The sequence below is a fragment of the Denticeps clupeoides genome, chromosome 3 (assembly GCF_900700375.1).
Source record: "Denticeps clupeoides chromosome 3, fDenClu1.1, whole genome shotgun sequence".
Lineage (NCBI taxonomy): Eukaryota > Metazoa > Chordata > Actinopteri > Clupeiformes > Denticipitidae > Denticeps > Denticeps clupeoides.
Window position 1 is genome coordinate 22,514,297 of NC_041709.1, and position 16,259 is coordinate 22,530,555.

Sequence of the window (16,259 nt, forward strand, 5' to 3'; positions counted from 1 at the left end):
GCTATGAGCTACTGTGTAATGTTACATACATATTCTAACTTAATGAACAATCAACACAAAGAATTTTTACTGCCATGAGTGGCAGTGGAATTGAATTTTACACACCAGTACAACACTTCAGGTTAATTGTGCCTTGAAAGTAGAAAAAAGGTTTTGTACAAACATGTAGCAAGATTTCTGGATCCCAAAGATCTACATATGACATTTACATGTACATTTATGGCATGTATCAGACACCTTTAACCAGAGCGACTTACAATCAGTAGTTAGTGGGACAGTCCCCCTGGGACTGCTCAGCGACACAATGGTAGTAAGTGGGGTTTGAACCTGTGACTTTGCGGTCTTCTGGATCATAGTAGCCTAGTAGGTACCCCACCCCACACCCACACAAATCAATGTAGACACATGCCCACTCACAGGAATGCAGGCTCAATTTATTTATTGTTTCCACTGTAGCTGCAGCAGGAAGTCCAGGTACATCAGAACGAGTGCTCACGGGAAACAAGGCAAAGGGAGCGGCTGGACAAAAAGGTGATGCAGTTGCAGGCTGCGCTGGACACCAGTCAGGCAGACATCAGGATGCTTACTCAGCAGAATCAGCACAGCCAAGATGAGCAGCAACGCCTGGAACAACAGCTGCGTGAACAGAAGGTGAGGTCACAATGGAGACAACAGCTTGCTACACAGGACTGTCACCTGAGAATTTACAGTTCTGGCCAGTGGCTGGTCCAGTTCAAGCAGCGACATGTCTGAGTGCTACACATTAAAATTTGTTATTGTTGATCAAGTTTACTTATCATGTATCTTATTACATGAACAATTAACATCCATGGGATTTAGAGAATATGACCTTGTTCATTACAAATAAAACATAACGAACAATCTTTATTAGTCCAGTTGTGTACTCATTATCCTCCGGCCATGAGCACAAGAGCCTAGAGGCAGTTGAGAGAATTCTCGTTCATAGCCCATTACTTCTTTCATATTGATTAGTGGTGGCAGTGGTGGCCTAGTGGTTAAGAAGGTTGCCGGTTCGAATCGTGATCCAACAAGGTGTCACTGAGCAAAGCACCGTCCCTACACACTGCTCCCCGGGCGGCTGTCATGGCTATCCACTGCTCAATAAGGGTGAAGGTTAAAAGCGGAGGACACATTTCGTTGTGTCACCATGTGCTGTGCTGTGTATCACAATCACTTCACTTTCATTATCTTACACTTTCCTGCATGTACATACATACGTTTTCATGGCCTGAAAACATGTGGCGCCAAAAAATAATATCTGCATCTGTACTGACTGCTGAATTTGAGTTTGAATTTAGTTTTAAATATTCCATACATGAAGCATATTGCTACAATGCCAGTGTATCTACACACAGATGCATGATCACAAATACACAACAGAGAATGACAAACTCACACAGACAGCTGTTCATCAATAGCACATTGAACATTTACTGTGGGTCTTGTAGGTCATGTTTGAGCGAACCACCAAGGAACTGGAGCAGCAACAGCAGAGAAACAGCAAACTGCAGCAAGAGAATGAACAAAACACCACAAGCCTGGAGCAGCTCTCCCTGGACAACCAGCAGAAGTCCTCTCACCTAAAGGTACAGTCAATAGCTTTGCAGAAGGAGCCATTCCTCCCCACAACAGACGGTCCCAGACTGCAAGGGGCCTGGGTAGCTTCACAAGCTCTTCCAGATTGAGAGCAACACACTGGCAGACCTGATTTAATGAGTGTCATGGGATAGATGGAACACTTTGTAGACTGCAGAGACCAATACACACCCAAACAAATGTGTCTACAGTAATGTCCAAATGATCCAATATGTCTGTAATACATATCCAATATGTTTTTATGCACATCTGTGCAAAATAGAACAAAGACAAATACAGTACAGGCCAAAAGTTTGGACACACCTTCTCATTCAATGTGTTTTTACCATTTACATTGGTAGATTCTCACTGAAGGCATCAAAACTATGAATGAACAGTTATGGAGTTATGGAGTGGAGTTATGTACTTAACAAAAAAAGGTGAAATAACTGAAAACATGTTTTATATTCTAGTTTCTTTGCTCTGATTACTGCTTTGCACACTCTTGGCATTCTCTCGATGAGCTTCAAGAGGTCGTCACCTGAAATGGTTTTCCAACAGTCTTGAAGGAGTTCCCAGAGGTGTTTAGCACTTGTTGGCCCCTTTGCCTTCACTCTGCGGTCCAGCTCACCCCAAACCATCTCTATGTAAATGGCCATGAAAATAAAGAAAACACATTGAATGAGAAGCTGTGTCCAAACCTTTGTCCTGTACCGTATACATATTCAAATTATGTTGTGGTAAAGCATTTCTGACAGCTTGTTTTCAGGATTAAAGCATAGCTAGACCAGTTCACTGAAAAAGAGAACACTGGCTAAACTTAAATTTGAATGAATCGAATGTCACACCTAACACTTCAGCCAACCAAACCTGCTCTAACCTGGTTTATTTACATTATGTCAATGTTAAAATATTAGGTGTGACAGATTAATTCAATTTTAAGTTTAGTCAGGGTTCACTTTTCACAGTGTATGATTTGCATACTATTTTTAATGGCTTGCCCCACACAAGCCTAAAATGTACACCTAGCACGCAATGGGGTTGGCTCAACACGTTCATTGATTGCATTTGTCCATTTGTCTCTCTCTGCAGAGGTGTCTTAACTTTGTTGTCCAGCTCACTGAATTATTCTTGAAGCCAGAGCTGGTTGTACCTTTTGAAGGTACAACCACAAGTGGGCCTCTAAAATTTGAACATGCTGTGAACAAAATTGGTTAAGCACACAATCTGAAAAGACAAAACAAATAAATAAACAAAGACATAAACAATAAGGCAGTTCTCCTGAAACTTTAGTTTTTACCCCTGAAATTTGAATCCAGACCACAAGAGGGCACTGCATGTACACGATAGTGACCAAGCAAGCCCGCCCTTGAGGTGCATTTATAAATGTATCAAGATAAGGAAGCATTTATTTTCATATAAAACAAATGCGCTGTAGAGTGTGTCACAGATGCAAAGTTTTTTAAAATGACATCTACATTACAATTGAGGCAAACACACTAGCCCTGCTGGTGCTTTCATTTGGCTTTCCCTACACAGTGGGCCTTTAGTTCACTGCACCAGATACTCTGGATTTTCTGATAAGTAGCTCACTTTATGCCTAGATGAGACTTGTCAGATTTGGTGAAGTGGATGGAGGCAAAAGTGTGTGTGGCAGATTATCTAGTGTGATCTGCACCAAAATATTGGGTCTCTGTGGGGATGAACAAGAAACTTCTCTCTAGGGCTGTCTTTGCCACCCAGATGAAATAAACGAAACAAGTAAAATCCCAGCAGGAGAGAATGAATAAAGAGAAAGAGAGTCTGAGCAAGGCACGAAGAGAAGGTCGGTCCAATGAAAGAGACTTACTAAATGCCAGTTTCTTCTTTTTAGATTAAGGAAGAGGAGTGCAGCCACATGCGGCAGGAGATCAGCAAGCTGTCAAAAGTGCGTGAGGCCACCCAGAGAAAACTGCATCAGACTGAGGACCAAAAGGTGGAGCTGGAACAGCAGAGAGACACCCTGAAGAGCCAGATGACAGGAATGGAGAGAGGCAAGGAACTCTAAAAACACAAATGTGGAGAGACAAGGACCTCCCTAAAAACACAAACACAAGAGAAACAACTGACTGGAGAATTTCATATATTGTTTTTAGATTAAGCTTTTATCCATACTAGTTTCAATTTCCTTATTACAAACCTTGTGACACTTTATCAACATACGTTTTGTTTAAAAAAAAAAAAAAACCTGGTGAATTAACTAAAAAGAATGGTAAATTTGTGGGTTTGAGCTCCTTGAGACTTAAGTGGGTTGCTGAACAACATAATAAAAATTGCATTCACATCCTTTTAAAAGCTTCTATGTTCACAGACATAAATATGCGCATGTGCATAATATACAAAGTCAAAATCACTTCCTGACTCACAAGTGCAAATGAAGAATATATATATATTGTGTGCATGCATATATTCCTCATGCACAGACTTTTTTTCTTTTTGGTGGAAAAACACCACCTGCATTTCTTACCGGTGGCAGATGAATGAATTGTGAAGTGACTTTGACACTGACAGACAGTGAGATGAAGAAGCAGTAAAAAAAAAAAAGCATCGTTCTCTGATGGTCTGAAGTACATACGCTCTAGCACAACCCAAAACGAGCTCCATGACACTGCAGCATTCCCTTCACGGTGTGCTTTTGCTATGGACACGTTGACAAAAATACTATAATTGATCCAATAATCCAACCTTTTTTCACAAAACAACATTACGTCTCATGATTTAAAGACATTTGTCGACATGCATGTAAAGGCTTCATGTTGTCCCCATCACTTTCAGAGTCAGACCATGAACATATACCTCCTCTTATTATAGGCAATGCACGGTATATAGAACTTAATTGAAAGCAATATTTAATTATTCGACTAAGTCCTTCTTGGAGCTGAAGGACATCTGATGTGATAGATAAGTCTGAACCTGCACTGTCATCTGAACATCCAACTTTATGCTGACAGATGGACCAGGAGACAACCGAAGGGTCAGTGATCCTCTTCATGAGACTGTGTTGTTGGCAGGGGAATACATGAAAAACCTATTTCCCAACAACACCAACACTAATATGATATGACATGTCTGCACTCGACACATGGTAGCATGCTTCGCTTGTTACCATTTTTTTTTTTTTTACCATTTTTGCTTTATTTCTCAAAGCATGAAAATAATGACCCTTTCTCTGTAGGACTACATGCAGACCCCAGTTCACCTCGAGAGCAATAAAACAAAGAAACAGACCAGTTAAATAATAATTTTAAAAAAGCCTTCAATGAGAGTTGATGCATATAGCCATACATGCTGTTTCATAAACTGTGTTTTTTCGCTCTTTAGAAATGGAATTATCAAAAAGACAGATGGAGTCACTTAAGAAGTCCATTGATGACCTTGTACGAGAGAGGGACTTATTAAACCAGGTTTGTATCTTGACCTTTACTTGGGCAGCAGAATAACATTCAGTCATCATCATCATCTGATACTGCTTAAACATTTTCTTTTCTCTAAATATGAAATCAAATGTTCAAATGATAAATCAGCATTGAAAATGAATGCAGACTGAAAATTAATGAACCATTATAAAATTGAATGCACAACCCATGTTAATTAGAACACCTGAAAAATCTGAATGATTTAGTATGTGTTTTCATTTTGATATCATACTGGTGTGGACATTCCAGAAATTTTTCTCAAACCATCTTCCTTATTTCATGCCATTCCACAAATGGCATCTTATAACCTAATGCTGCCATCAGCATTAGGCCTGTCAGAATTAGTGTGGTAATCAGTGACCTTCATTTTTACATATTCATACACTGAAATAAATTATCACAAGTAACACAGCTGCATGTTATTTACTTACAGTGTTAGGTCTGACCTATGACAGGAATGTGAAATTAATCCAAGCCAGAGATAATCCCTATGTAAAGATGGAAATGGACAGTGAGTTTTAGCGATGGCACTTTTGCATGCTCATTTAGGTTTTTCTTCAAACAGCCCTCAGCAGAAATCATTTTTATTTCGCAACATAGAAAACCTGGAAGCAGCCATTGTTTTTCTCCATTTTGTGCTCACAATGCATGAAGCTGAAAATTAAAAAATGTTTTGACTTCCTGTTGATTAAATGACATAGTGCAGCATTGTAAATTCAGGATCAAATGTATACTTTAGATTTATTTAATTATCACTATGTTGTCTAGTCAGTCATGGCTTCCATTGTGTTTTCGCCTTTCACACAAATAAATGTATGTGTTGCATCTATGTTTTCTCTGTGGAGCATTACCTTTTTTGGTCTCTTAATTTTTCTACCATTTTTCATTTTCTTTATTCAGAATATTCCTTGTTTTTTCTTGTGGTCACCATTATTTTTCACTTTTGAAAGCTATGGCTTTTGTTATTTATGATCTCCGAAATGCATTCTAGCATGAGAAGAAACCATGCTTGACACTGATGAGTGCGTGTTAAATATTGTATTGTTGTATGAAGAGAGATTTATATTTAATTGGCTTGCACAGTACAGCCTCACACTCTGTTGTGCTAATTAGTGTGAGACTCTAGTCTTTTGATGTGGAGTTCATGATGTGGAGTTCAACAGTTTTGCTGTTATTATCCATCATGATAATATTCTGTCAAAACTCTTGCTCTAGAACCTGATCAAGGCATCCAGTACCACGGAGAAGCAGATCAGTATTGTCAAGATCCACGAGCAGACCAAGAAAAATCTTGACCAGGAGATCTCAAACTACCGCAATGAGGCACAGAAGCAGCGCAATATCATATTCCAACTGGAGAAAGAGCGTGACCGCTACATCAACCAGGCCAGCAATCTCACCCACAAGGCAAGTCCTCTCAGATTCAATCTCATGGAGAATAATTCATTCTTGTTGTGAACTTAGCAGTGTTTTTCCAGGGTTGCATGAAGCTTTTCTTTGTTTCACTCACTGTAACACTTGTATTAAATCAATAAAGATGAATGTAACAGACAGTTGAGCGGAGAACTTCCAGATGAATATGATTAAATTGTTTCTCACATGGAGAGGAAGAATTCCATGTCACTCATTCTTAAGTCCTGCTACGAACAGTTGCAAGAGCTACAGCAGAACACACTTTCTGAAAAACTGTCATCAGACTTTTGCTGTGACAGTTGTTCTGGACCAACATGAATCAAATCTGGAAATTCTTCATAATTGTTGTTGATAAAGCAGCTTCTTTAGTAACATGTATAAACCTAGAACATCTGTATATCCTTTTTTTCTATTTTCGTCTAGCTGACAAAATCTATTGACGCCTGATGCATTTTTGATTTATGTTAACATTTTGCTTGCCATTTGATGTGTACTTTATCTATTACATTTTTTTAATGCTTTCTAAATTTCTGCACTCATATTGTGTATGTTCTCTACTGAAAAAGCTGAGAGTTCAGGTCATTATTTAGGTTATTACGATCAAATATAATATATGTGTGAATGTTTACAAGGGGCACTGGCTCATCTAGTGTCAGTGTAACTCTAGGGTGCAGCTGACCCACCAGGAGGCACCGAATCACTGTTTGTCTCCCCTAATTATGTGTTTAAAACATTACTATGTCGAGGACTGGTGCCTTGTGCATTTACTCCTCTGTAACAGAACAAGGTGCACATTAAAGAAGGGGCACAGCCCACAATGACTCACAGAAAAGGAACAAGGGTGCTGGCTTCCCGGTCCCCTCTCCCCTGTGAGTCACTTGCTGGACGGGCAGGATGACAGGTTCGATCTCTCTACAAGACCGGCGGCAATGCACACGTAGGACAGTGATGATGAAGGGTTCAACTTCCCCGCTGTTTCTATGACACTCCACGTGGGATTCATTGGTCAGCCCGCAGCTCACTACACCATCCCAGAACGGATTGGTTTTCCGGACTCCGGCGACAAGGAGTAGGAGTTGGATTATCTGTGGGAGGAGTACTGGGAGTTGGAAGAGGATGACAACAACAATTACAACCGGTGGTATCTGGAAGTGAGCAAGATGTCGGGTGAACTTTCTCCTATCCATTCTGGCATCTCCACTACTGGAACCCACACCTAAGACCCTATCAAGTGATTCTACCAAGTCATTCACTGCCAATTCTCACCACCACTCCTGCATCATATTCCATTGTTTCCACACTGACCTCTCACAACACCAGCGCTCCCACTAAGGCACACACCATTGCCTATGCAGTGCCTGAAGCCCCTGCCAGAGCTCACCACAACCATGCACTTCCTCGAACACCAGCACCTCGCCACAAGTGGGAAATTTACAAGTCACCCGTAGTCACCTGTAACAAATGTGTCATGGTGTGAGGGCTAAAATATAATTTGATCTATCAGTCAAACATGACTATTTGGTAGCAATCTGCCAATAATGCAGTCAATATAAGCTATTATTTATTTCATTTATGCCCTTTAGCAAATACCCTTATCCAGAGTGACATACATTCAGTAGTTACAGTCCCCCTGGACTGTACACACAAGTGTGTTAGCAACTAGACTACAACCACCCTACAGGAGACTTTTATGAGATTTTAAGGAGACTTGTGTTTCCTTCTCCATCCTTTTATCCTGGCTCAGAAAGATAAAACTTTGTTCCCGAGAGGAACCATCCCATAGGCATCCAGTGGGCAAAATAATGTAACTGAAATGGTAATTTGGATTTCTAATTTGACACTTCATGTCCCTGACACTTCCTCTTCGTTGTATTTCAATCGGTGGTATTGAAAAGGTATGCTTTTGCACTGCAAAAACAAGTTAGGTGTGAATTTCCCAAAGGTGTTTTCATAAAACAAATTCCAGCGTCATCTTTATCACATGTGGTCCTGGGCTTTTTCCGATTTTTCTGTTGTGGTTGAATGCAGCTAGATGAGAAAGAATAAGCCCAGAAGGATGGTGTCGGCTTGTTGTTGTTTGGGCTAGGGCCAGACACTCTCAAGTAACTAGGAGCATGCCTCTTTATGATTTGTGTGGAAAGATTGGAGGTGGGGGAAAATAGATAATATCCTTTGCAAAACAGTCACACAGCCACTAAGGAAAACAATAAGAACAGAGACAAGGGATTTGTCTCCGTGACAAAAGTTCAGCACAAGCACAGAATAAGTAGAAGGTAAACAAAACCTTTAGAGATTTAAAAAGAATGAAGAACGGATAAATAAAGGAGAGTGTCCTGGCATTAACTCATCTCTCGTTGTTTCTTGGCAGGTGCTGCAGCACATGGAGGACATCAAAGTCAAAGAGATGCAGATCTTTGATTACAGGAAAAAGCTGGCCGAAGCTGAGACCAACCTAAAGCAGCAGCAGAACCTCTATGAGGTTGTGAGAGCTGACAGGAACCTCTACAGCAAGAACCACATAGAGTCTCAGGTACCTAATCCAGGCTAACCACAAGGTAACAGTAACTGTGTGTTTCTATGCAACAGATGCATATTCAGCAAAAAACCTGCTTTGTGGTGTATCTGTGGAACACAGAGGAAATTACTCATCCAAATTTTGCCAGCACCCACATGTTCAAGCCGATCAATTAATGGCTGCTGTTATTGTTGCCAGGAGATGAGTATTGGAGTGGATCTGTCCCACCCCACCATGTCTACCTAACCTGCTTAACAGCTGAGCAGTCTAGTCCATGATGTCTGGTGCTCTGGCGCATAGCCCCAGGGATAAAATAGAGCCATATAGCTGTGATATCAGCAGTGGCCCTTTGTTCAGAAATTGACTATTTATAAATAGCTGCATACTATAGCAATTTCTAACTTTACATCTTTAGAATTAAGTAGATTAAGACAGCAAGTATAGGTACAAGGAATTAGAACACAGCAAAGGCTCAGTGCTGGTTTGTATAGGAAAGTTTCAGAACACACAAAACTGTGGCTGCAGAGTTGCAGCCCAATCACTGCAAGCAACGTAAGCATCAGAAATGGACAACGGGGCAAGCATCACCATGTAGATGCCCATTGGGCATGTGTGTTGATAACTTAAGGAATACATAAAAAGTGAAAGTGATTGTTTTGTCATTGTGATACACAACAACCACAGTACAGAGTGCACACAACAAATTTTGTCCTCTGCTATGTCCTCACCAGTGGGGCTGTGGTGGCCTAGCGGGTAAGGAAGCAGACCCATTATCTAATCCTGATCCGCCAAGGTTCCACTGAGCAGAAGCACCGTCCCCACACACTGCTCCCCGGGCAGTCATGAAGGCACCCGGGGAGCAGTGTGTGGTGTTGAAACTTTGCTCAAGGGGACCTCGGTGCAACCTTGGTGGTTCCTTTAATATTTATTTAACATACAGTGAATTTGTATATCCCAAAATATTCTGGGCCTGTTTGAATATTTGCAGAGTGAGATTGCTGAGATGAGGAAGAAACTGAAGATAGCTGCTCAGCAGATGGAACAGCTGAAAGAGGAGAGCAGTGTGAAGGAGGTAGCTCTGCTCAAGGAGCAACAAGAGATTCACAAGATGGAGAAGGAGAAAGACTGTATGAAGGTATTCAAAACTTTAATCCATCTTTAGTGAATGACTATTCACCAAGGTCAGGGGATAAAAATAATATTGCAATACTTTAAAACTATGTAACGGTACACAATATATATTGCGATACCATGAAATTTATTTTAAAATTAACATTTTAAATGCTAAACCAATAAATCACTGTGTAAACCAATACGACACCAATAAAGGTAATAGTTTTTCTTCAGAACCAAGTCGTCCCCCATCCAGCTCCATTTAATAACTCTGAAGTCGTGTAGGCTTTCACTTATTGTGCCTGAGTCCTGTCCTTCCTTGGTGTCGTGACACCTATCTCCATCTCCACTGTTAAGTCAGATGCAATACGATTCTAGCAAGCATGATGCTGCACTCTGTACACTTTGTGAAAATGGAAGAGAGGTTTATTATAGCAGTTGATTATAGTGATTTAATTCAACTGCATCAACTACCCACACACAAAAAAAAAACATGCATGGGCCTCAAAATCTGCCTTACCGTAATATTGTTAAGGTTTTTTATTACCGGGGTTGGTCTGATTTGTACTCCACTCATGCTGTTTGCACTTGTTGCGGCTGCAGCATATGGGCTCGCCATGGCCATTGCAAGAAAATATGAATTTCTTTAACAGATAACATTACGTTGCAAGGGAGAACTAAAAAAATTTTAAAGCTTAGGTTCTGGGTTGCAGAGTCCACAAATATATTACACTAAGGTAAGTATGTCATTACAAACATGCTTGTCTAATTGATTTAAGTTCTAGTCTGGTTTCTTAACTTCCTAACCCTGTCACATCTATTCTCTCTTGTGCTATGGTAAAGGCACGTTTTTCTGTTTTTTTCTCTCAACGTGTCCGTTTTGTTTCCTTTCGGTTGTACTAGTATTCAAACGTCTCCCCATTTACTCACTAGGTGGAAGTAGTTTATTTGTTCTGATCCCATGTGTTATTGTATAATTATTGTATAATTGATTTATCTATTTATCCATTTAATTTAGATAAACATACTTGAACCAGTTACAATCGCATCGGATGTTCCTCCCTTTAAAACACATGTCAGAACGGTACTCCACCACCAACCTGCAGTCCTATCTAGAACCCCCAAACCTGTTAACTGACCTAGCTAGTCTTCTGAGCTTACAAATAGCAGGTGACTTTAAATGCTTTAACATCAGCCCTGTGTCTTTCAAACTAAATTGGCAGCCTAACTGCATATCTGCCCCTGGGGTCCCTCCAAAAATAAAAAAGGCAAAATAACATTTACATTTACAGCATTTATCAGACACCCTTATCCAGAGTGACTTACAATCAGTAGTTACAGGGACAGTTCCCCCTGGAACAACTCAGGGTTAAGTGTCTTGCTCAGGGACATAATGGTAGTAAGTGGGATTTGAAGTGGGGTTTTCTGGTTCATAGGCGAGTGTGTAACCCTCTAGGCTACTACCACCCCATAACAAACAGTGGCTCATCAAAAGGTCTAACAAACAAACTAGCTGAGGCACTCCAACTAATCAGAGTTTGGGTGGTCATCGCTCCTTCACCAATGCCTTAGAATTGAATTGAGATTACCGGCAATGATCCCGGACGAGCCCCCACCTGTTCATGTTCCCATCTAGGGGTTAAGAGAAACGTGGACACAAACAAGAGCGAGTGGATACCTGGGACTAGACACACAAAAACAACTGAAAGTGTAAAGACAGTTTGTTTATTCACAAAAGTTATGCAAACCCGCAACCACCTCAAACAGTGCTATATACAACAAAACCACAGACCAACAAGAGGAACACTACAGACACAAGTGGGAGAATATATACTACGGGAGAGCACACAAGGAAGGACCAAACACCACAACACATTAGGGTTGACTAGGGCAGAATATCTACTTAAAGCTTAAAGCAAAACACTTCAACACTATTCTCTTGCTATTCTCTCAACAATTATCCTCCACACTCCAAACTGGAGGCTTTCTTATATATGCTTCAGCTGATACGTTGATGAGATGGGTGGGGCAAATCATCAGGTGGCTCCTCCTCTCTAATAGCCTATAAGGAAAAGTCTAGAAAGAAACACAAACACACACACACACACACACACACACACAGACACAGAGAGACCTCTCCCAAGCAAACACAAACAAATCCATGGCCCTAAATCCCAGGGAAATAACAGTGAGAGTTTTACAGATGGAAAAAAAATATTGTATTACTGCTCAAAGAACAATAGGATAAAAGTTTCATTGTTTCAGTGTCATTGTTTAAAAAAAGGAAATTCTGTAATAAACTGCTTATTAGGTTTTATTATATTTTTCTTAATTTTTTGTGTAACTTATTGATGAATGTGTTTTGATACAAATCAGGGGAAATGAGAAATTAATAAGAAGCCTATAAAAACAAGTAACCGTGAGCCAAACCCAAAGGTGCATCATTTTGACAGCTTCACACATGGGTTGAGGGCTTTCACCGGGACATGGCAGTTGTCTGAACAGATGGATTAGGGAGGAAGCAACGGAAGCTTCCAGAAAGAGAGTGAAAAGCAAGAGTGAGTTGCCCTGATGTTCTTGGCCATCTGACTCCACGATGGCCAGGAGTCAAGGGGTGCGATATTTTGTGAATTAAAATTTTCCCATGTGATTTAACAGAACAAAAATGGATTGCTAGAAAGGAGTTTTAAAAAGAAGCTATAGATTTCTTGAAATTAAAACTAGGATTTCTAGGATGTAGGATTTCTCTGTTAGGTTGGCCAGCACGCAGCCAACCAGAACAGCTTACCCAGCATGCTTCAGGAGGCTCAGTTTGGGCCCCCACTGCATTTCCAGGATGCATGTTTCCTACTGGCATTACCCCTGCACCATTACCTTTCTCACAGAGATTAAAGAGACATCCTGTTGAAGAGAAATGGATGAAGTGAAGGAGAGGTAAAAACCAGGATGGGCGTTTTTGCAGAACTAATGAATAAACAGTGCAGTTGTTGGATTCTTGTCAACTGGAAAAGCCACTGTTTCTATTATGACAAAAGGACAACACAATCAAAAAGCTGTCGCAGGAAGAGGCGCTGTAATTATGTTTTGTAGTGTTGCTCTGACCTACATGCAACACAGGCCAGGCATGTTGTTTTCCTCTTCCTTATGAATCTGATCAAAAAGCCCCATAAAAGACTGCATGTACTGAATTTAGAAATTAACATTCATGTATTTTTCTTTTACTTCACCCTATCCTCCTTCCTTGTGTTCTTTCAATTATGATTATAATAGTTATGGGACATGGCATTGTTCAGATATTGCTTCTGATAACTGAATTATAAGTTTTGCTGCAATCAAAAAAGCATTAGCTTCTTCTGAGGCAAAGTTTCAAGAGAAGTTAGCTTCTTCTGAGGCACAATTTTAATATCATTAGTCCCCCCACTGACCAAAAAAGAAAAAACTGAGGACATTGTTTTACATTTTATGTTACGTTACGTGATCTGCTGATGCATAACAATACCATGAGAAGCAATTTTGATGTGATTAGGGATGCCATTTCAGACTTCATAACTTCTGTGGTGTTTATGACTTATAGCTTTGGCAAAGCATAGTTGGACAAGGTAAGAGAGCGCTATACAGGCTGAAATTGATAAGAAAAGAAAAGCAAAGGAAAATAGCGGCAAAAAAGACCTTTCATGTTTTTCTAGGTTTCTGGAGGGATAAGATGCAGAAAAAAGTATATTAAAAGGAAACACTCGCCTGCACTCACTGTCTTATGTAATCCTCTCAATGCACACAATTGTTTCTTTATTTCTGATCTTCAGCTTCACCTTTATGCTTCCATAGTCAAAGGATCCAGGTGCCCCTAAGCCTCAATTTTGCCTGCTACTGTAGTATGCTTTTGCTTTCAGATTTCTGTCTTATCATTATCTTCTGTCTTGTTTTTGCAGAGCTGAATAATTGTTCAGCTTTGTTTTTCCCTTTCTTCATTCAGACACTTTAAAGACTTCAGTCTTGTCAAACATGAAGCTGCTGTCAGACTTGGCATGCTGTTAAAGGTATGCAGACGTCATAAACATAGTCAAAGCCATCCTGCTTTAGAAGAAGAAATACAGTAGATCCATGTTGTGGCTTTTATGCTCTTGGTGAGTTGCCTCTCACATATTAGCCAGCGTTTCAATTTCTTAATTTTTAAGAAAGACAATCTTTCCCACAGACTTTTCAGATATTTTTTTATTATCAAGCAACCATTAAAATAGTATTAAATTTCTAAAAGTGTCTAAAAATGGATGTAATTATAGATATACACACTTTTAAGTCATGCTCACTGCTTCACTCGCAAAAACCAGACTGGCTTTTCTATAATTCAGCAGCCAGGCTGCTCCGTGACTGTCTATCTCAGTCATATGTTAATTACAGTGGACCTCAGCAGCTTTGTCATTAATTCATAAGTTCTTATGTGGGAGTGGGTTTGGAGAACATCTAGCAAGTGACCAGAAGAGGTGGAAGTGCAGCTTCTAAGACACTGAGTAAATTAGACACTGAGTTACAGTTCATCTTGGAATATTATCGCTTCGCTTAGTGGTTCGGGTTAGGGGTGGAATTACAAATGCAAGGCATCAAAATTAAAACCAAGAGACCTCACGTCTACACCTAAAACTACAGCGTTTTGAAGGACTGGGTATAGATATGACCCTCAAAACATTTCCCATGCTGGCTTCAACTTAACAGCTTTGTGCCTCTTGCCATATTTAATATCCTAATATAACTTTTCATGATCAGCTTAGCATGGCACAGTGGGGAAGTAGATTTATTGCTGTTGTTTTTTGACAAGAAGATCCAGGTTATGGTGTTTGGTACCTCCACACATAAAAATAAATAAATAAATACATAAGATACATATATGAGTGAACCTATTGATAAATCTTGCTATTTCTTGTGTCTTCCTTGTACCTGCAGCCTTCACAGGACTGTTCACTGGGTCAGTTAATACGGGTAATACGGTTAATGTGTTTGGTACATGGCTCCCCTTATGTTGTCTTGTGGACCGCTCTGCTAGCTTAATGAATAAATCAAATATTTGTATTGGAAATGTGCTGATTGTCTTTTCAAGAAATGTATTGAATGAAAAAAAGAAAAGGAATAAAAAAAGTCAGTTTTTTTTTTGGGTTGACTGCGCCTGGGGACTCACCTGTGCCCAATCAGGGTGCTGTTATAAGGCACTGTAGTTCCACCCATCGGCAGCTCCGACATTCTTTCGTGAACTCTGTGTGGACCTTGCACCTGTTTTGATGTGTTTTGTGTTCTGGCAATCGCCACACGCCTGTGGGCTGGTTTTGGTTCTCCCCTTTATTTTCCCTGTTTTTGGCCATCGTGCCTGGTTTCCTTTATTGTTTAATAAATCCTTGTTCCCAGAATGTCCTGCCTCTGCGCTTACTATCCTCGTAAGCTCGCCGGCATGACAAATTGTCCCTACATAGCTCAAGCATCTGGTTGAGGTTGAGGTTGAAATTTATTGTCATATGTACAGTGTACAGATCACAATGAAATTCTTACTTGAAAACCCCTCCCGCGTAGACAGAACATCTAACATGATATATAGAAGACACAGAAGACAAAGTGCAGCAGCAATAAATAAGTCACAGAAGCCTTAGTTGCAGGGTACGTTTGTCAAATAAATAGAAGGATCATATTTCCATTCATTCTCGAACCGGCCTCCCCTTTTGTATTTCTCCAAATTGTGGCATCCACCTCTCACTAAGTGGAAAAAGGTCAAAACAACAGTCATGTAGGTGGTGGATGACCTGCATCAGGAATTCTGTTTGGACAAACCTGAACCATCAATGGACAATCTGAATGGTCTGTGGCAAGCTTTTACAAAGTACAATGTAACAATGTAAAGGAGCTGCTTTATTTTATGCAATATTTCCAAGTAAATGCAACAGTAATCTATCTGTGTAGTTATAATCTACAACAGAAATTATCTTCTGCAACATTTATTTTCCCATGCAGATTAACAAAGTCAATACAATCTCTGATCCCTTCACCGCTGAGTTGGATTCCGTTGTTAAGGCGAACAGGTTGTTTCTTACATCAGCACATTACTCCTATGATATTAGGTCGATGGTTCCCATTTCAGCAAAAAAAAATATGAATGCAGGTCTATCTGCACCTCTGCAGATAAACAG

At 40.1% G+C, this 16,259-nt stretch overlaps 1 protein-coding gene across 3 annotated transcripts in view; it reads left to right on the forward strand.

The window, feature by feature from the left end:
- The window catches only part of cfap58 (cilia and flagella associated protein 58), a 74,046-nt gene that overhangs the window by 3,079 nt on the left and 54,708 nt on the right, over positions 1–16,259 (forward strand). For all 3 annotated transcript variants that reach the window (XM_028971505.1, XM_028971506.1, XM_028971507.1), the window contains exons 5-11: positions 457–651; positions 1,470–1,607; positions 3,470–3,629; positions 4,957–5,039; positions 6,267–6,458; positions 8,833–8,994; positions 9,968–10,114. In XM_028971505.1, coding sequence (XP_028827338.1) covers positions 457–651; positions 1,470–1,607; positions 3,470–3,629; positions 4,957–5,039; positions 6,267–6,458; positions 8,833–8,994; positions 9,968–10,114 — 1,077 coding nt within the window. The remainder of the gene's footprint in view (positions 1–456; positions 652–1,469; positions 1,608–3,469; positions 3,630–4,956; positions 5,040–6,266; positions 6,459–8,832; positions 8,995–9,967; positions 10,115–16,259) is intronic.